This window comes from Eriocheir sinensis, chromosome 41, assembly GCF_024679095.1.
Source record: "Eriocheir sinensis breed Jianghai 21 chromosome 41, ASM2467909v1, whole genome shotgun sequence".
NCBI classification, from domain to species: domain Eukaryota; kingdom Metazoa; phylum Arthropoda; class Malacostraca; order Decapoda; family Varunidae; genus Eriocheir; species Eriocheir sinensis.
In genome coordinates, this window is record NC_066549.1 from 266,585 (window position 1) to 288,751 (window position 22,167).

The 22,167-nt window shown below is 44.0% G+C and overlaps 1 protein-coding gene across 3 annotated transcripts in view; it reads right to left on the reverse strand.

The window, feature by feature from the left end:
* Positions 1 to 22,167, reverse strand: part of LOC127009464 (sodium- and chloride-dependent glycine transporter 1-like) — a 45,796-nt gene that overhangs the window by 13,395 nt on the left and 10,234 nt on the right. Inside the window, exons 3-8 of one of the 3 annotated variants that reach the window (XM_050882559.1) lie at positions 21,710 to 21,844; positions 18,724 to 18,867; positions 14,588 to 14,792; positions 12,620 to 12,813; positions 9,859 to 10,042; positions 960 to 1,197 (exon numbers count right to left, since the gene is read on the reverse strand). In XM_050882559.1, the coding sequence (XP_050738516.1) occupies positions 960 to 1,197; positions 9,859 to 10,042; positions 12,620 to 12,813; positions 14,588 to 14,792; positions 18,724 to 18,867; positions 21,710 to 21,844 (1,100 nt within the window). Of the gene's footprint in view, positions 1 to 959; positions 1,198 to 9,858; positions 10,043 to 12,619; positions 12,814 to 14,587; positions 14,793 to 18,723; positions 18,868 to 21,709; positions 21,845 to 22,167 lie in introns of those variants that run through there. The other 2 variants (XM_050882560.1, XM_050882561.1) reach the window with 2 other exon arrangements.

The following is a 22,167-nucleotide window of genomic DNA, read 5'->3' on the forward strand; positions in this document are numbered from 1 at the left end:
TAGAATAAAAGTTTAATGTACATCATAAAAGAGATATACATCTAGCAGAAAACGTTACTAACCATTTCCCTTAATTGTAAAATTTAGCATATATTTTATCAGCAATTTCTCACAACAGAATAAAAGGTAGAAGGACAATGGAGGTTGCGAAATTTCAAATATAGTGTGTAAGAAATAAACAACCAAAACACAAGAATATTAAGAAATTAACAGAGGGCTGTCGGCCGAAGAACACAATTATGCTCTAAAAAGTTAGTTATGCATCATCTGCCCTCCTCGTTCAAAAATCAATATATTACAAGTACGTAAGAGCTTAGTATGTTTCAATTATGAAATATCCATGAAATACACAGAATTTTGACTAGAGCTTTCCTAAAACTGAATCCATCTAATCTGTACCTATTGCTGCGGGAATTTGGATCTTTTTTCTTATATGGATAAACTAAGAAATACCATTCGGAGATGGATTAATGAAACTTGAGATGCATTTGCATTGCTTTGAAAAAATATAGTACCCGTGACGACGTAATATGAATATTTAACTTAAAAGGGATTAACAAATTAATTTTGCTAAGGTGGAGCAAGCGCCTCCGTGGTCAAGTGGTAAGCATTTCGGCTACCATTCCGCGGGCCCGGGTTCGAATCCCGGCCCGGGCAGTCGGCATTCAGCTCACCCAGCTGTTCATCCTCCCTTTCGGACTGGTCGATAAATGGGTACCTAGAAACCTGGGGAAGGTAAACTGCGGCAATCCCGGATTTCACACTGTCAAGTGTCCCGGGGAAATTGTTCTTTACGTACCACAGGCTTAAGGGGCCATCGGATGGGAGATGAGCATTGTAGCCACGCGCAGCAACAACGTATGCACCCTCCTTTACCTTTAAAGTGGAGCAGTAGTTAGCGTACATGGATGGCTCCGCGGGCACGGGAGGAGAAGGAGGAGGAGCAAGACGAAAATTACCTGGGAACCAAATCCGAGAGTGATCAGCATGAAGAAGAAAAGCACAGACCACAGCTGAGGGATGGGCATGATGCTGAGTGCTGCCGGATAGACGACGAAGGCCAGGCCAGAGCCTGATGTAGCCACCTCACTGATCTCAACACCCATCTCGTTGGCCAAGAACCCCAGCACGGAAAAAATTACCATTCCAATAAAAACGGACGTCGTGCAGTTAGCGACAGCGATCATGAATGCATCCCTGAAGTAAATAAGGATATAGAGTAAGTATATCAATCAAACTGTGGTGTTCAAAAAACATTCTTAACTTCTATTCAACAACATAAAATCTAAAACACGGTAGTTTAACTGCGGGTCTGCAGGTCACGGTGAAGTCCAATGGTTGATATTTTGTGACCGGCGTAGCACTGATGTACTGGATTAATGTATAAAAAGAAAACACTAAAGAGTCGTCGACTTTGACTTTATGAAATTTATTGAATAATATTAGATTACTAGAGTAACAATTTTTCACTCTGTGTTAGCGCTAATGCTTTATAAGAGTAACAGAACAGTGCACCAAAGTACAATTAGAAGAGTGTTGGAGACATCCTCCAAAATGTATTTGCTTTTAATAGTAATGATCTTTCATTTATTCAAAATAGACAGTTAAGTAATACACAAGCGTACTAAACTAAGCTACAAGATCCTCCCTAACACATCTAACAGACGTGACAAACGACGTAAATCTGATGAACCTTATCTTACAAATAAGTTGCAACTGATCAGATAGTGTTTAAAACATAAAGATCTTGCACACTTTATTTTTATGTTGCAAACCAATGCCAGATAATATTCAGTGACACTTCTCTTGATATGACAAAAATATTGAGAAATTTAATGTGAGAACAGATATAGATATTTCGGAAAAAAACAACTGGAAAAACGGTATCGTATTGCTTAACAATATGAACGTCAAGTTAGAGGTATCATTGTCAAAACATTTGATTGAACTGTGTAAGTCTTAATATCACCTATTATTGCTTGAAATATCAAATAAAAATCAGGAGAATTTGTGAAAGTCGGTCTGCAATGTTAGATTTCCATAAGCTAAAGACTGCAACAGCTGCATTCAGTATTACATAGGGCATACAAGTGAATCGCCGTTTTATTTACTTTAAATCAAGTAATATCTACAACCAGAAATAAGATAGCAACTGAAACAATAGGTGCGTGTCTTTGACTTCCTATTGCCACCACATCTACTAACTAACTCATGGGGAGCATACACCCTGTGGTGCGTCGCCTAAGTCACTCGCCGTCCATAGTCCCGGCGGTCCTCCCAAGCAAGCTCCCATGCAGCTGCCCTGTTCATCCGAAGTCCATCCAGGCAGGATCGGCTGACTTGCCCCAGACGTGAATCACAAAGGCGTCCCCTTGGTCTCCTCCACTCAGTGTTTTCTCGTACAGAAACAAACCTGTGGGCAGGATCGACCTCCGGGAGGCGCGCTACGTTCCCATATAGCCGGAGGTGGCGTTAAAGGACTAGGCTGGTAATAGGGCTCGATTCAGTTTCACGGAGTAGTCGCTGGTTCAATACAAAGTCATACCAGCGATACACGATGATCCTGCGAAGGCACTTGGTACCAAAGGCATCAACACGCCTCTCCAAGTCTTTATTTCAAGTCCATGTCTCACAGCCATACAGTAATACAGGGAGCACAAGCGACCTAAAGATTCAAATCTTTGTCCGACTGAATATATATCAACAATGCCATATACTCATATACTGAGCGAGTCCATAACACCGTGGGCCAGCCCAGTCTGACGAGTGATTTCCTGGTGAGACCCATCATTGTTATGCACTACGCTACCAAGGTATGTGAAGCTTTTGGTGACTTCGACATTCTCACCACATGCATGGACAGACTAAACTGTGTCATCAGGCAAGCCTCCAAACGACTAGATCTTGGTTTTGGCCCAGGAGGCCTTCAGTCTCATTGGCTTCGCCTCTGTATGCAGCACTTCGAGACCTATCACCAAGACATTCAGCGATTCTGCAAGGAGTACAGCATCATCAGCTAAAACAAGATCAATGACCTTGATATTGCCAACAGATGATCCGCAACCTTTGATCAGCAACTTTGCCTAATTCCCAGTCAATGCAAGTGTTGAAAAGTCATTGAACAAAAACGCACCCCTACCTGAATTAACAAGGAAGAAGCCGGAAACGCCTCCCCCACACTTCACAGCACTTTCATTACCAAAGTAAAGTCATCAGGTCAATAATCCTTGCAGGAATCCCAGGGATCCGCAGAATACCACGGAGTACCTCACGATGCAGAGTCAAAAGCCTTCTTGAGATCGAAATAGGCGACGAGTAACCCCTGTCGAATCACACGTTGGCGTTCCACGTGGACGTGAAGTGCTAGGATCAGGTCAGCTGTTGACTTGACAGGTGTGAATCCGGATTGCTCAGGTCTCTGAATCTTTAGCAGATGAGATCGAATTCGCATCAGCAGCAGATGAGCGAGCACCTTCCCGGCACATCGAGCAGTGTAATACCACGGTCGGTCCCCTGTGCCTTTCCGGAATGGCACCGGACTGCCAAGCGGCAAACAGCACCGCATGCAACACACGGATCATCGCTTCACATCCAGCTTTCAACATCTCTGAGCTGATTTTACACATCCCAGCTACCTGTCCACCCTTCGACTTCCTCACAGCCTCTCTCACTTCCGCAAGAGAGGGTGGAGTTTCGTTTATTAGTGCATCAGCAGCTGCCATATGCAACCCAGCCAGAGGAAGCTGTCTGCTTGAGTGCTCTGCCGTGTACAACTGCCCAAAGTGCTCGACCCAACGAGCTTGGTAACCATCCGCATCTGATGCTATCTGCCCATCAACCGTTCGGATAGTACTCATCTAAGATGTGGATTTGGAGCGGAGCTTCTTCAGAGCTCGAAAGGCAGGTCTAAGGTCGTTTGAAGTTAAACAACCTTCGACGTGCTCAGCGAGATCTCAGCCTCCTCAGAAGGGTTCTACTCCTTCGTGAAAAAGTCTTACATCGATACGAGTCCCCTGCCAGCCTGGCAGAACAACTCCTCTATATTTACCAGTGTCTCCTTCAAGGCAACGCCACTCCTAGACCTGGGGCGCTCTCCAATGCACTCCTCAGCAATTTTGAGAGTGTCATGTTGAAAGGTTTCCCACAACTCTCCAGGGTCGTCAAAATTACCAAGCACTTCAAACCGATTTGAGACTGCCACTCTACACTCCTGACTGCATGCCTGTTCCCTCAGTTTCACAAGATGGAACTCTGGGGGGTTGCATCTTGAATTTTGGGGGGACCTGAAGCGTATCCTGAGTTCTGCAACAACGAGTCTGTGGTCGGTAGAAAAGAACTCAGCACTCCGGAAAATCCTACAGTTCTGGAGGATCCTCCAACGAGTATTAACAAGGATTTGATCGATCTCCTTTGCCACACCTTCAGCATTGTTGTACCAAGTCTAGCGGCGAGGCTCGCGTCTCTTTTTTTTCTACAGTAAAGGAAACAGCTCAAGGGGGAAAAAAAGCTGCAAATCACTGTTCCTACAAAAAGTTAAGAGTGGCCAAAAGAGAGGTCATTTTCGGGAGGAGAGGTGTTCTGAAAATCTCCTCTTGAAAGAGTTCAAGTCGTTAGCAGGAGGAAATACAGGTGAAGGACGACTGTTCCAGAGTTTACCAGCATGAGGGATGAAAGAGTGAAGATGCTGGTTAACTCTTGCACAAGGGATTTGGAAAGTATAGGGATGATCTTGAGTAGGAAGTCGTGTGCAGCGGGGCCGCGTTAGGGGGAAGGCATGCAGTTAGCAAGTTCAGAAGAGCAGTCATCGTGAAAATATCGATAGAAGATAGAAAGAGAGGCAACACAGCGGCGGAGTTTAAGAGATAGAAGACTGTCAGTAAGAGGAGGGGAGTTGATGAGACGAAGACCCTTTGACACTACTCTGTCCAAGAGAGCTGTGTGAGTGGAGCTCCCACACACGTGAGATGCATACTCCATACGAGGACGAGATAGCAACTGTGCGGGGGAAAAAAACTGGCGGAGACGATACAAAGCGGAGACGATACAAAACGCCTAACTTCGAAGAAGCTGATTTAGTGAGAGATGTGAAGTTTCCTATTAAGATTTTGAGTTAAGGATAGACCGAGGATGTTTAGTGTAGAAGAAAGTGACAGCTGAGTTTTGTCGAAGAATAGAGGATAGGTGTTTGGAAGATTGTGTCGGGCTGATAGGTGGAGAAATATAGTTTTTGAGGCGTTGAAGGACACCAGGTTTTTTCTGTCCCAATCGGAAATGATAGTGTTCTGCAGTCTCCAGTCTGGAGTCCTGTAATTCCTGTTGAAACCGTCTTCTGTTGAAAGAAGTTAAATAATGCAAAGTAGAGTCGTCGGCGTACGAGTGGATATCCGGTATGCGGGTGAAGTGTTTTCACTTCAGGGAACTAGACGTCCCTGCCCTGCATAGTCTCAGGTCACCCTTGGACAAGGTATAATACCTGATCTGTCTCCCGTGCCACGGTCACGGTGAAGCCACTGGGCAGCAGCAGTGGTGGATTGGACTACAGGCAGAGGATCTCTTTATGAGACAATGGCTGGAGTTCCAGGGTCCTAGTCAGCTGGACCGTGCCTAATTAGTGTGGCGACCTCTACACTAAAAAGCCTCCCTGGGACCCAGTTGTCGGTGTGAGCTCCCCGTCCCTCCCCTCTATCGACAGTACTCCCATCCCTATTCTGCATAAGAGCTGGTTCTTGTTTTCTCCTGAAAGAGATGTCTTCCGTGGGCCATTTGAGGTTGTACCTCCCGGCTTCTAGGTGAAGTTTCGGAGGGTATTTCTTATACTCAAGGAATATTTCAGCTTTTTGGTCTCTCAGGAAGGGCGTCTGATACTCTCTAGAGTTGGTGTAGAACACCTGGTGACAGGTGCCACTGGCCAGGCCTCGAAAGGGTCGCAGAGTTGGGTTAGACGTTTGGGAAAGTGGGAACGAATTGCTGGTTCCTCTCCTCTCTTGCCAGCTCTGCTCTGAGTGATTACGCCGGCCCCGTTCTATGGGACAAAATTTCGAGGACAATAGCTGAAAAGCGCCGGGTTGTGAAAGTCTCGTGACCGAGGCTCAGGACAAGCGATTGGTCTTTGAGGCGTTTTCAAGACCCTGTGGGAGCGAACTCCCAGTGTGGGAGGTATCTAACACAGCAGTATCTAATTTCCATGCACAATTTTTATCCAGTTCAATTTATGGTCACACTTTAAGTTATTTCGAAAGCGCTTTTAATATTTGCCCAAACTGTTAACTCGCTTAAATTTCTAACAATGCCTTCGAACCTTAAGTGTGACGTCTGTCCCGGATGATTTGCAGCTCAGTATTTCCAGCTGAGTAGAACTTGCCGCCTCTGCGTTCAATGATTACAACTTCAGAAGGCTGTGACTGAATGGAAAGCCAAACATAATGATCTTGAAAAGAAATTTGAAGCCCTTCAGGAATTTGTTGTAAGTAATGTGGCAGTGACTCCACCATCGATGGTGGAGACGCCAGGTATCATATTAACCAGTAGGAATATCACTAGCATTATTCATGTATAAAAATGCAGCTACTATTTTTTTAATTTACGAACCTTGACTAATCAATCAAAGAATCAGTGGGGGCATATGCCGGAGGGCTCGTCGCCTCCCACCCTACGACGCCAAGCCCGGAGGTCCTTCCGGGCGAGTCTCCGTGTAGGCCCCCTTCCCAACCCGAGTACCTCCCGGCAAGATCTATCGACTTGCTCAAGCCACAAACTCCGTGGGCGCCCCCTTGGCCTCCTCCACTCAGGATTGTCTCTTACAGAGACAACCCGATGACCAGGATCAGCTTCAGGGTAATGTGCCACGTGCCCGTATAGCCGGAGTTGGAGTTGACGGACTATGCAGGTAATATATGTCGAATCAGTCTCACGGAGTAGTCGCTGGTTTGACACAAAGTCATTCCAGCGATATCCCATGATTCTGCGTAGACATTTATTACCAAAGGCATCAATCCGCCTCTCCAAGTCCCCATTTAGTGTCCATGTCTCACAACCATAGAGTAAGACAGGGAGCACAAGGGAATTGAAGATCTGGATCTTTGTTCTTCTACACAGGTATCAACAACGCCATATACTCGTGTTGAGCGAGTCCATAACACCGTGGGCCAGGCCAATCCGCCGTGAGACTTCCTGGCCAGACTCACCGTCGTTATGAACTACGCTACCAAGATACGTGAAACTTTCTGAGATCTCATCGTCCTCGCCACACGCATGAACAGATTGTAATTGTTTCATCTAGCATGCCTCCAAACACCTGTACCTTGGTCTTGGCCCAGGAGACCTGAAGTCCCAAGGGCTTCGCCTCCTCGTGCAGTGCCACGAGAGTCAGTCACCAAAACCTCCAGCGACTCCGCCAGGATTACTGGATCATCGGCAAAAACAAGGTCAGTCATCATCATCATCATCATCGTTTAACTTCCATTTATTCCCTATGGTGGGGTTGGACGAGATAAGAGCCTCCTCCACTGTTGCCGGTCCATAGCCATTTCTTCCGTGATGTTCAGCCTTACTCCACCACCCTTCTCCACGTCTTCCTTGGCCTTCCTGGTGGTCTTTTGCCCTCTACCTCAAAGTTTAGTGCTCGTCTCAGGATGTGTTCTTCTCCTCTTCTCCTCACATGTCCAAACCACCTTAATCTGGTCTTACTCAGTAACTCCTCCAGACCCTCCAGGCCACTCCTTTTCATCACTTCTTCATTTGAAATGCCATCTTGCCATATGATTGCCATCAAATATCTAAGCATTCTCACATCACACCGTATCAATAGTGCTCCCAGCTGTTTCGTCGTAGTCAGTGACCCTGGTATTGCCGATGGATGCTCCGCAATGACTCTGGTCCACAACTCTGCCCAGTACCCAGTCCATACAAGTGTTGAAAAGCGATGGGGCAAGGACACAGCCCTGGCTCACTCCCGCATTCACGGGTAAGAAGCTGGACAAGCCTCCCCCACACTTCACAGCACTCTCTGTCCCAGAATACAGGTCAATCAACAAACCAATAGTCCTCGCAGGAATCCCACGGAGTCGCAGAAAATCCCAGAGTGCCTCGCGATGCACTGAATCAAAAGCCTTCTTGAGATCGACATTGGCTGCAAGCATCCCCTGTCGAAACTCTCGTCAGCGCTCCACCAGTACGCGAAGCGCTAGGATACGGTCAATTGTTGACTTACCAGGCGTGAACCCAGACTGTTCAGGTCTCTGCAGCTTCAGCAGCTGGCTGCGAATTCGCATCAGCAATAGGTGGGCAAGCACCTTGCCTGGCACACTGAGCAGTGTAATACCACGGTATTTGTTGCAGTCCTGGCGGTACCCTTTTCCTTTCCAGATAGGGACGACCAACCCCCTCTTCAGTCAGGAGGAATGGTACCGGACTGCCATACGGCAGTAAAGACCGCATGCAACCCGCGGATCATGGCCTCACCTCCAGCTTTGAGCAGCTCCCCACTGATGTTACAGGTACCAGGTGCCTTTCCACTCCTCAACTTTGCCACAGCCTCCCTGACCTCGACCAGAGAGGGTGGGCTTTCGTCAATGGGTGGATCAGCATCTGCCACCTACAACTCAGCAATTGGAAGCTACCCACGTGGAGGGTACGCCATGTACAGCTGTTCAAAGTACTCAACCCAACGAGGCCTCTGCCCATCCATGTCCGACACGAGGCAGCCGTCAGCTGTTCGGATAGCGCTCACCTGAGAGAGAGACTTGGAGCAGACCTTCTTCAGGGCTCGGTAAGCAGGTCGGAGGTCATTCGCATTTAAATGGCCCTCGACTTCATCAGCGAGACCCCTGACATACCTCTCCTCCTGGTATCGCTATACCAAGTCCAGCCGTGCAGCTTTTGTCTCTGGTACCAGGAACCCGCAATTCTCAACCTTCTGGATTTTGCAAAATTTAGGAGAAGAGAGCTGTTGATGTCCCTGGTACCAGATCCATGGGGACCAACACATAGCTCGCAGACAACCCTGTCAGAAGTAGCACTGAAGTCGCCCAGGACAATGAGTGTCTCCCGGGGAGGGCACTGGTCTAATACGGAGTCAAGTTTGGTGTAGAACATCTCCTTCTCTTCTGTTTCACGCATCTCGGTAGGAGCGTACACTGCAAGAAGAGACATGAAGCCCACTCGCATTATACGCTCATCAACCGGAGCAATCTCAACCACAAATGGCAACAGTTGGTTGGAGATGCCCATAGCTACCCCCTTGACATGGAAGCCATTGCTCATGTAGAAGGTGTATCCCCAATTACTGATGTCGCCATTGCCAGGCCTCTTCGTCTGATATATATATATATATATATATATATATTTATATTTATATATATATATAATTATATATATATATATATATATATATATATATATATATATATATATATATATATATATATATATATATATATATATATATATATATATATATATATATATATATATATATATATATATATATATATATATATATATATATATATATATATATATATATATATATATATATATATATATATATATATATATATATATATATATATATATATATATATATATATATATATATATATATATATATATATATATATATATATATATATATATATATATATATATATATATATATATATATATATATATATATATATATATATATATATATATATATATATATATATATATATATATATATATATATATATATATATATATATATATATATATATATATATATATATATATATATATATTCGGTCCTTGACAAACAAATTTAGTGCTGAATTGGCGCACGGTGTGGAAAAAGTTTTATCAACATTTCCTAATCCTTACCTCATGCAGTTGTTTGTAAATTTGTTGTATGATGAAAGGGTAATGAGGCAACCAAAGCAAACGCCTAGGGAGTAGAAAATTTGAATGGCAGCATCGCTCCACACCTCCACCTCCATTAGGCGTGTCATGTTCGGCTTTAGGATGTAGTATTCCAAACCTTCGTAAGCCCCTTCCAGCGTGATCCCTGAAACCGGACAGATTTCAGCCAAGAAAAATACATGATTCCGCCAAAGTTCAACGGTCGTGCAATTTGTGTTTATGCTCATATACATTCTTTTAAAGAAAAATGAAGCACATGGAGGCAAACAATAGATAGAGTAACTATCTCTTGGGGAGCACATGCCCGGGGGTGCGCATCGCATCGCAGCGTTTTCAGTAGTGTCACCGACAAGTCAAACGGGATCATACAAACGCAAACAAAAGACAAACGCCAGCAAACGCTTTTCATCAGCCATTCAGCGAGTAGTATAACCGAAGCACACAGCAGTCAGGTTCCCTTAGGAATGTATTTTGAAGAATAAAATATAGAATATAATGCTCTTTGAGACCCAGAAAGTTGGTGTTGTGTTAAGAAATATTTATTTTCTTGTCATTTCACATTAAAAAGAACCTGAAAAGTACATAAGACAAGGGAAATAAGGGAAGATGCTGCGTTTTCTGAATACATTTCGCATTTTTTTGACCGCTAGGCAGCGGTGTGCGACTCTAATTCGTGGCTATGACTTTAATTCCGAAGCAGAGCTGTTTTTTCGTATGTTGGTGAGTTTCTTGCATTATCTCTTTACATATTCTTCATGTGCGGGCGAGGAAATATATATTTTTGCAATATTATAGTTGACTTCAAGCTAAAACAAGGAGAAAATTAGAGCTGGCTCAGAACTCATACATGCGAACTGTAAACATAACTCTTGCCATGGAGAAATCGTCTGCCGCTGGATGAGGGGCATATACTGTACAGAAGATTAAGCACAGGCGATCTGTTGTCATCCTCAAGAAACAAATCGTCGAATTCCTCCATCTTCCTACTTCCTACAGTGTGCACTCTGAGTAATTGGGTCTGAAGAGGGATGTACACGAATTGTTATATGCTTTCGTTTGACTTGTCGGTGACACTACTGAAAACGCCTTCACTCGCCACCTGTACTCCTGGCGGTGTCACTCAGTTTTAAGAAGTAGTACCAGATTGCACCAGTAAAAAGTACCAAATGAGAACAAAACGTACCAGATTGAGTAAATATAACATTATTTACTAGTCTACATACCTTTAGAAATGTAAATCTATCTCCTCTTGGATTGCTGAAGGTGTTAAATGTAACGTCTTACGGCACTTATTTTAAAGATCATAGCTAGCGGGAGTTCGAAGGTTCTGGTAACTTTTGTGAGCTGCCTCTCTATCTCTGATAGCACGAGAACAAGCGTGATTAAACCAAGGCTTTTAGAAAAAGTACGTGGAAGGGAGTAGAGAAAGTACGTGGAATGTATGCCTCCATTCCAGAGACAATCACCTCTGTGATGCGCTGGGCACACACAGAAGGGTCTCTCTCCTGGTAGCAATAATCATTCCACCGGAAATCCTAAAAGTACATCCTCAGGTCGTCCCACCGAGCTGAAGACAAATGCCAGAAGCATCGCCTCTTCGGTGGGTCCAGAGGATGTACAGGAGCGATAGAACAGGATACAGAAATAAGGTTGTCATCGGAGGAGCCCAACGGAGAGAACAGTTTGACAGAGTAAGCAGAAGGGTTAAAGGTTAGGAAGAGGTGTAGTATGTTGGGCCTGTCTCCAAGACGGTCGGGAATACGTGTAGGATGTTGAACCAACTGCTCTAGATCGTTGAGGAGCGCAAAGTTGTGGCTAGTTTACCAGGCTGTTCAGTGAAAGGATGAAAGCCAAAGCTGGTGGTGAACATTGATATCTCCCAAAATGGAGATTTCAGCGAAGGGAGAGTGGGTCAAGATGTGCTCCAGTTTAGAGTTCAAATAGTCAAAGAATTTTACATAGTTAGTAGAGTTAGGTGAGAAATAAACAGCACAGATGTATTTAGTAATAGAATGAGAATGAAGTCTTAGCCAGATGGTGGAAAATTCAAAAGAGTCAAGGTCGTGAGCACGAGAGCAAGTGATGTCGTTGCACACGTAGACGCAACATTCAGCTTTGGATTGAAATTTAGGATAGAGACAGTAGGAGGGAACAGAGTAGAGATTGCTGTCAGTAGCCTCAGAAAATATTTTTGGCTAGTTGTCAGAAGTCTCTGGAAAAATTAAAGAAAGCAAGGTTGCGGCACCTTCTATTTATGAAAGAGATTTGTTTAGCCGGAGAATATATTTGTCACGATTCCGGGCAGAGACATTAAAATCGTGATTAGCAGGAGTGCGAAGGCTCGTGTGTGTGTGTGTGTGTGTGTGTGTGTGTGTGTGTGTGTGTGTGTGTGTGTGTGTGTGTGTGTGTGTGTCTCTATATATATATATATATATATATATATATATATATATATAGATATATATATATATATATATATATATATATATATATATATATATATATATATATATATATATATATAGGGAAGTTTATAGTAGTAGTCAGTCCGATTCGCTAGAAGAGAGGTCAATTTCAGACAGATCCGTGTCTTGTCTTGAGAGGTGTCTCCTCTTCTCCAAGAGTTTGAAGTTTCCTTCAAATTAGAGAAACAGTTAACTATTGTTAAAACATCACCTTTTAATATGTTTTGAAATCAGCCCCGCTGTGATGAGTGACTTACCTCGTATGAAAAGAATTATCATCACGGCATAGGGAAAGAGGGCGGTGAAGTATACAATGTTCCCCGTAACTTTGATCCCCCGTGCAAGACAGGCGCCCACGATCACCCATGCAAGAGCTAGCATCCCTACCAGCTCCCACTGCATGTCCCCCATGTTGTCCCACGTGGTGCCATTCATCTTCAGTAAACGATTTCTGAAACAAAACCAGAATGTTTCTAACACGTACCGATTATCGCGGATCATGATATAATATTTGGCTTAACAAAATAGGTTATGTAAGCCACCATAATAATGTAACATTTTTTTTATTTATTTACCGCAAGTTCCTTAGACCACGGATACTTATTTTCGTCGTGTATCTCTGTACATATTCTAGACTGCATTCGAGTATACTCGCCCCAAAAATTGTTTTTCATGGAATTGAATATTTTATATTTTCCCTATTATATGTTTTATCTTTTACAGCATTATTTATTTTTTGTGCTTTCCCGACAATTGGACAACCTTGAAAGCTGACAATAGCTACGTTCAAAGAGAAGGACAGAACAATGCAGTGGCGGCGGGAACAGTCAATATATTGTAGATAATCAGTTTTAATATAAACTTTTTGTTGGTGAGCGTATGATGCTGACGAGGATGAAGCACACATTGGGCTTCATATCTCTTATTGCAGTGTATGACCCGACCGAGATGTGCGAACCTGAGGAGAAACAAATGATCTACGCCAAGCTCGACTCTATGGTTGACCAGTGCCCCCCATGCAACATACTCATTGTCTTGGGCGACTTCAATGCAGTTACTGGTACAGAGAGAGATGGCTTCAAGTTGTGTTGGTCCCCATGGCTCTGGCACTAGAAACGTAAACAGTAGGGATGGGCAAGTACCGTTAAGTACCGGTAGTACCGGTACCGAAAACTCAGGTACCGTTAGTACCGGTACCGGTACCCGAAGGAGTATTCTTTTTATCTTAATGACTTCTGATGAAATTCCCAAATAAATTTCCTGTAGAGAAAACTCTCTCTCTCTCTCTCTCTCTCTCTCTCTCTCTCTCTCTCTCTCTCTCTCTCTCTCTCTCTCTCTCTCTCTCTCTCTCTCTCTCTCTCTCTCTCTCTCTCTCTCTCTCTCTCTCTCTCTCTCTCTCTCTCTCTCTCTCTCTCTCTGAATGAAGTGAATATTTATTTTTTCGAAAAAAAAATAGCATGTATAGTTTTTATGGATGTACTCGATCATAGTCTAATAACAATAACAATATTTATTAGCAACCTAAAAAAGAAAAAGAATCGGACATCAAGAATTATCCAGTAACTTCAATAAATAAATAAAATAATAAAATAATGGAAACGGGAGCTGTGATGGAAACGGAAAGCAGGACAAAATGGTGGGAACTTGGGGAGACGGTCAGCGAGGCAGTGACTCAGCGTGTTCACACAGGGCCTATACCGGGTGATACCACATGGAGGCGGGCGAGCGCCGAGCGTCACTAAGATCCAAACGGTACCGGTACTAGCGGCAATGCTCAGTGCCGAGTGATCATGAGGCTTCGCGGCACCAGGTACCGGTACCGGGTGCCGGCTGAAGAGATTCTTTGCGGCACGAGGCACCGGTACCGGGTGCCGCGAAGAATCGATTCTTCGCGGCACCCGGTACCGGTACCTGGTGCCGCGAAGCCTCATGATCACTCGGCACTGAGCATTGCCGCTAGTACCGGTACCGTTTGGATCTTAGTGACGCTCGGCGCTCGCCCGCCTCCATGTGGTATCACGCGGTATGGGCCCTGTGTGGAGACGCTGAGTCGCTGCCTCGCTGACCGTCTCCCCAAGTTCCCACCATTTTGTCCTGCTTTCCGTTTCCATCACAGCTCCCACTCAATATATCACACAATCACTGATATTGCTGACAAACTTTCTACGCCTAACTATTCAGCAGGGCTCCAACAGAGGTTTCCATCATCATTCTTTCCTTCGTACCTGAAGAAGTCTTCACTGGGTGAAACCTTTGTGACCACTTTATCAACCGGCGTTATTAAGGTGTTGCCACCATCACGGCAGTGTGTCTTGTTTAACGGCAGCATGTCGACCAGACCACAATAATCATTCAGGGGTAAGCAGGACTGGTTGTAGTAGTAGAGACTTTCATTTCCGCATAATGCGGCGCCCTCTTCAGAGTAGCATTCTACCGGAGAAAAAGAATAGGAGAAATATGAGGAATATGATTAATAAGAGTGAGAGGAAACAAAATGGCAGGAATATAAATAATTGAATCATAGGCGAAAAAGAATCATGATGAGAAGTGAGACGAGACAAAGAGAGTTTGGCAATTTAAAAGCAAAAGCAAATTCGATATATAAATCTAATTATCTGAATACCTTGGCTATAAAATAATAACAAAGACTCGGTGGTGTGCAGAATTAATTCATCACTTTCCTTGTTCAGTAAAATTGTCATATTATTGTTTAATACCACACGATTTGTTTTTATTAATTAACGTCTCGTGACATTGCTACTCTTTAAAAAAGGACGTCTAAATGAAAATAAAACTATGATATAACGTTCGTGAAGATAAGTTGACTACCCCTTAACTCTCAAGCACGCATATGCAGTCATCCACGCATGCGCACCCACCAACTCATGAAGGAATACAAGAGCAGGCACACACAAAGACACCCAGCAGTGACACACACACACACACACACACACACACACACACACACACACACATATATATATATACGTATATATATATATATATATATATATATATATATATATATATATATATATATATATATATATATATATATATATATATATATATATATATATACATCGCAGGAGTAGGTAGGAAGACACCTACAGAAACGGGCGCAAGCTACTCCCGGTGAGGTATATATGGGAAGTGAGGAGGGTGCTGAAGTCCTCCAAAGACCCTTCCCATGTCCTCACTTTCCCTTTCCCTATTGTCCCACCAACACCAGAGAGTAGTTCAGCATGCTCAATAAAGACAAATCCTATCTTTTTCCACACCACACTACATTCACACAACATACACACCTTTTCCCAAAATTTGAAATTCAAAATGGCGCACCAAAACACTGCCTCGGTGTCCCCGCCTGTAAGGGGGACCACAAATTCCCCCAAGGAGGACTCCCCTTCCGGCTGCCGACTTGAGAGGTGTCTTGCTAACTCCTCGAACCTCTTTCTTATCAATTTTTGCAACATTCGCGGTCTTTGTTCTAATTTTCATTCTGTGGAGCACCATCTTTCCTTTAAACCTCACCTTCTCTTCCTCACCGAAACACAGGTTTCTCAGGCTGCTGACAGCAATCTCTACTCTGTTCCCTCCTACTATCTCTATCCTAAATTTCAATCCAAAGCTGGATGTTGCGTCTATGTACGCAACGACATGACTTGCTCTCGTGCCCACCTGGCTAAGACTTCATTGTCATTCTATTACTAAATACATGTGCGCTGTTTATCTATCACCTAACTCTACTAACTATTTAAAATTCTTTGACTACTTGAACTCTAAAGTGGAGCACACCTTGACCCACTCTCCCTTCTCTGAAATCTCCATCTTAGGAGATTTCAATGTTCACCACCAGCTTTGGCTTTCATCCTTTTTCACTGACCAGCCTGGTGAACAAGCCTTCAACTTTGCTCTCCTCAACGATCTAGAGCAGTTGGTTCATCGCCCTACACATATTCCAGACCGTTTTGGAGACAGGCCCAACATACTAGACCTCTTCCTTAATTCTAACCCTTCTACTTACTCTGTCAAACTGTTCTCTCCATTGGGCTCCTCCGATCACAACCTTATTTATGTATCCTATCCTATCGCTCCTGTACACCCTCTGGACCCACCGAAGAGGCGATGCTACTGGCACTTTGCTTCAGTTCGGTGGGACGACCTGAGGATGTACTTTTCCGATTTTCCGTGAAATGATTATTGCTTCCAGGAGAGAGACCCCTCTGTATGTGCCCAGCACATCACAGAGGTGATTGTCTCCGGAATGGAGGCATACATTCCACGTACTCTCTCTACTCCTCATACTAAAAAGCCTTGGTTTAATCACGCTTGTTCTCGTGCTGTCAAATAGAAAGAGGCAGCTCACAAAAGGTACCAGAGCCTTCGAACTCCCGTTAACCATGATCTTCAGATTTCCGGCCGGAATCGTGCCAAATCTTTCCTTCGACTTAGTAAACCTCTTTCATCCATAGCAAATGCCAAACTTTGCTTTTTCTAATTCTTCCCGTGACTTCTGGCACCTAGCCAAAAATATCTCCTCCAATTTCACTTCTTCATCTTTCCCTCCTCTTCTTAACACTGACGGCAACACCGCCGTCTCATCTGTTTCTAAGGCTGAACTCTTCGCTCAAACTTTCTGTAACAACTCCACTCTGGACGATTCTGGGCATATTCCTCCTACTCATCCCTCCTCTGACTCCTTTATGCCTGTTATTAAGATTCTTCGGAATGATGTTTTCTATGCCCTCTCTGGTCTCAACTCTCAGAAGGCTTATGGACCTGATGGAGTGCCTTCTATTGTCCTTAAAAACTGTGCCTCCGTGCTGACACCCTGCCTGGTCAAATTAATTCGCTTCTGCTTATCAACATCTACCTTTCCTTCCTGCTGTAAGTATACCATCATACAGGCTGTGCCTAAGAAGGTTGACCGTTCCAATCCTTCAAACTGCCGCCCTATAGCTTTACTTTCCTGTCTATCTAAAGCTTTTGAATCAATCCTTAACCGGAAGATTCAAAAGCACCTTTCCACTTCTGACCTTCTATCAGATCCCCAGTATGGGCTCCGCAAGGGGCGCTCTACTCGCGATCTCCTTGCTCTCTTATTTTTTGGTCTTCCTCTCTTAGCCGTTTCGGTGAAACTTTCTCAGTTGCGCTAGACACATCAAAAGCTTTCGATAGAGTCTGGCACAAGTCTTTGTTTTCTAAACTGCCCTCTTACGGTTTCTATCCCTCTCTCTGTTCTTTTATTTCCAGTTTCCTCTCCGGCTGTTCTATCTCCGCTGTGGTAGATGGTCACTGATTTTCTCCTAAATCTATCAACAGTGGTGTTCCACAGGGCTCTGTCTTGTCACCCACTCTCTTCCTGTTATTCATCAATGATCTTCTTTCCATAACAAACTGTCCTATCCACTCATACGCTGACGACTCCACTCTGCATTATTCAACTTCTTTCAACAGAAGACCCTCTCAACAGGAATTATAAGACTTCAGACTGGAGGCTGCAGAGCAGTTAACGTCAGACCTTGCTATCATTTCCGATTGGGTTAAAAGGAAGCTTGTGTCCTTCAATGCCTCAAAAACCCAATTTCTCCACTTATCAACTCGACACAATCTTCCAAACACCTTTCCCCTATTCTTCAACAACACTCAACTGTCACCTTCTTCAACACTAACAATCCTCTGTCTATCCTTAACTCATAATCTTAACTGGAAACTTCACATATCCTCTCTCACTAAATCAGCTTCCTCGAGTTTGGGCGTTCTGTATCGTCTCCGCCAGTTCTTCTCCCCCGCACAGTTGCTATCCATTTACAGGGGCCTTGTCCGCCCTCGTATGGAGTATGCATCTCACGTGTGGGGGGACTCCACTCACACAGTTCTCTTGGACAGAGTGGAGTCTAACAGCTGATGTACTAGTCTTCCCCATTCCCTTTCCGTCCCCATCCCCATACGTGGGTAGATAAATAGATATGTAGATAGATATAGATAGAGGGATAAATAGATACATAGATAGATATAGATATATATGTAGATATATATAGATAAAGGGATAGATAGATACATAGATAGATATAGATAGAGGGATAGATAGATACATAGATATATATAGATAGAGGGATAGATAGATAGATAAATATATAGATAGGTAGATGGATATATAGGTAGATGGAGAGAAATATAGATGATAGATAGATGGATAGATAGATTGATGTATAGGTAACACTGGATGGGATATAAAGTCACTAAATCTCGGGAGATGAGGCAATTATGCATTAAATAAGAATAGCTAAGTATGATGCTAACAGTCATTATTTCTACAAAACTCATTGGACGCCGTGACACCGTCTAAGGTACTCACCAGGGCTGTTAAAATCGTTGTTGCACATACTCCACGGCAGTACAGGGAAGAAGGAGTAGACTAAGTAGAAGAAGGACCAAGCCAGGATGACGTTGAAGTAGATGGCAGTGAAGAGAGAGATGGTGACCATTCCCCACCCCAGACCTGTGGAAGAATTTTTTGTAGTTATTGTTATTGCTGGTGTTGTTCTCGGTGCTAGAGCTGAAGCTGCTGCTGCTGCTGCTGTATTACTCCGTCTAACGGCATGGAGGTTATTGTTTCGGTGCCGTGAATCAGTCTACTGGTATAGAATTACCCTAAAATACATTCAGTATTCATTTATGAAACTTATGAGAAAAACGTTGCAGCTACCAAGGAACATATCATTGAAACGTCCGGTATAGACAGCTGGTGATGGCAAATTAACGATAAAAACTGAATTATTAAATGGGTTTTGGTTGCCATATAAAAACAAAAAACCGACTGTGCTTTCAATGGGGTAGGGGATAGGTCTCTAGGGTTGGGGCAGGTCTTTCTGGATGAGGAGTGCAGCGTTCTCAACATGAGCTTTTTTTACTATCCTCTCCTTCCTGTTCATACTTTTTCTGTAGGTAGCCGGGGGATTTATCACTCCATGGGTCCACCGCCCCTGCCCTACGGTGATCAGTCAGACCAGCCTCTGATTTGTTTTGGTCTCCCACCAGAAGAAAAAAAGATCATAAAAAAATAAGGCCCGGCCGTGGATCCGCACCGGGCGAGCATCGAGTGCAGGACAAAGCCTTTGAGACTCCTGCATTTTGAAGAAGTACGAGACCCATTACCCCTCCTTTTGTCTTTGGTGTGGCAAGGGAAGTGCAGAAGCGGCGCCCATCCAGAGCCAGGCCCGGGATTAACTTTTTCACGGATTTACGTCTGGGCTCCTGGAACGTCCTGAGCTTCTTGGAGGATCACGGACAGCCCTACCTATCAAATGACCTGAGAATGGTGAGGATAGACATAGTCTCTAGGAGACGACCAGTCCTGGCAGAGGCGAGATCAGAAATGCGGGGTACACCTCCTACTGGTCCGGTATGAGCAATAGTACCCGACGTTGTGGGTAACTATAGGCATTTCCAACCTCCTGCAGCCATATGTGGTTAAGGTAACTTTGGTTGATGGGCGTATAAAGCAACTGAGGCCGAAGAACACACTGAGCTTCATATCTCTTTTTACAGTATACGCTCCTACTAAGATGTATAAACCTGAGGTGAAGGTAACCTTAGCCAAACTCGACTCCGTCTTAGGCCAGTGCCTCCCTCGGGACACACTCACTGTCTTGGGTAACTTCAGTACAACTTCTGGTACTGACAGCGTAGGCTATGAGCTATTGCTCAGTCCATGGTCCAGGCACCAGAGACACCAACAGCCCTCTCCTCCTGAGTTTTGGAAAATCGTTGAAGTAAAGAATTGCAGGTTCTTGGCTCAAAACTGGAGGTGAGGGCATGCATGATCCGAGTGTTGCATGCGATCTTGACTGCCGTATGGCAGTCAGGTACCTTTTCTCTTGACTGGAAGAGGAGGCTGGTAGTCCCAATCTTGAAAGAGAAAGGTGATCGGCAGGAATGCCAGAACTACAATGGTATGACGCTGTTCAGTGTGCCAGGCAAGATGCTTGCCCACCTATTGTTGCTGCGGATTCGCAGCCAGCTGCTGAAGTTGCAGATACGTGAACAATATGGGTTCAATCCTGGTGAGTCGAAAACTGACTATATCCTCGCGTTTCGCGTACTGGTCGATCATCAACGTGAGTTTCGAAAAGGATGCCTGCAGCCTATATCGATCTCAAGAAGGTTTTTCATTCTGTGCATCGCGAGGCACTCTAGGAGCTCATGTGACTCCGTCGGATTCCTGCAAGAACAATAATTGATCTGCTAACTGGCCTGAATTATGTGACTGAGAGTGCTGTGAGGTGTGAGTGTCTGGGGGTATGTGGCGAGTTCGCCTATTTTCCTGTGAACGTGAGAGTGAGGAGGGGTTGTGCCAATGCTCCATCGCTTTTTAACGAGAGTATGGACTGAGTAATAGGCAGTTGCGGATCAGAGTCATTGTGGATCAGCTGTTGGCAATGTCATGGTCACTGACCTTGTTTTTGCCGAAGGTACAATAATCCTTGCGGATTCGCTGGATGTTCTGGTGATGGCTGTCAAGGCACAGTACAGCCTATTCATGCGTGTGGCAAGGTTATTAATATGCCTTCGTGGCGTAGTTCAGAACTACGTACCTGTCGATACCTGTGGTAAAGGACAAAGATTCGGAGATTAACTGTACAGAAACACAAAGGTCCGGGATCTTTAAGTCGCTTTTGCTTCCTGTCTTATTCAATCAATGGCTGTGAGACATGGGCACTAAAGAGTAACTTGGAGAGGCGGATTAATGCCTTTAGTAATATGTGTCTACGTAGAATCATAAAGTCTAGCCCCTTTTCAATAAAATCCCTATAAAAAACCCCCACCAATATGACGTGGGATAGGTATCCTTTGGGCTATGATGTTTCAAATGTGACTCTTCTTGTGTCAGTTTTCGTTAATCCAGTGGCTATTGCTGACATTCCTGCTCATGATGTTTTTGTTGCAGTTTTTGCTGGTGCTGGTGGGGGGGGCGGGTTCTGTTGCTTTGTGTTCTTTCCCTTGTTTTCGCTTGTTTTCATTGTGCTGCTTCTGCTGCTATATCTGCTGAACAGATGTATACATCTGTTCATCTATATTTTTTTTAAGTTGCAATTGAAAACTTATGATACCTCGTGTGTAATACCTCTATTGGAATTACATTAGGCAAATACGTATCATAGTATATTAGAACGCACAAACAATACAGTACAAATGAAAATACAATTAACAGTGTAAATAATACAAATAATTGTAATTTATTGGTCTTTGAAAAAGACGGCAGTGAAGACGTAAGGAAAGAAAAGGACAACAACAATATCGTACACAGAAAACACCATAATGTTGGAATATAAACAACTCACCGCTCAAAATTGGGGCCAACTTTGGGAAGAGGACGGCTGGGCTCAAACTCGCGTACTGGCCGATGCACAGCTCCAAGAAGAAGATTGGTATGCCGGCGCAGAGAAGCATCAACACATAGGGAATCAAGAAGGCAGCTGAGGGTGAAAAATAGTGGTAGCAGTAGTTTTACTAGTAGTTGTACTATTGTAAAACCAGAGCAAGCTGGTCAGTGGGGAGGGGTAGGCCGCGGTTGTTTCTGGTTAAAAATGCTGTTACTTTTCCATATTTCCACACACATTATATCCCATCTAAACATAGTCACTCTTGCCACCTAAAACTAAAACTAAACAAATCGATTCAAAAGCTTTAGAAAGACAGGAAAGTAAAGCTGTAGGACGGTAGTTTGAAGTTTTTTTCTTCTTCTTGTTCTCCTGGAGTACGGGCTGAACGCTGGCATGAGACGAAAGGTGGTGGTGGT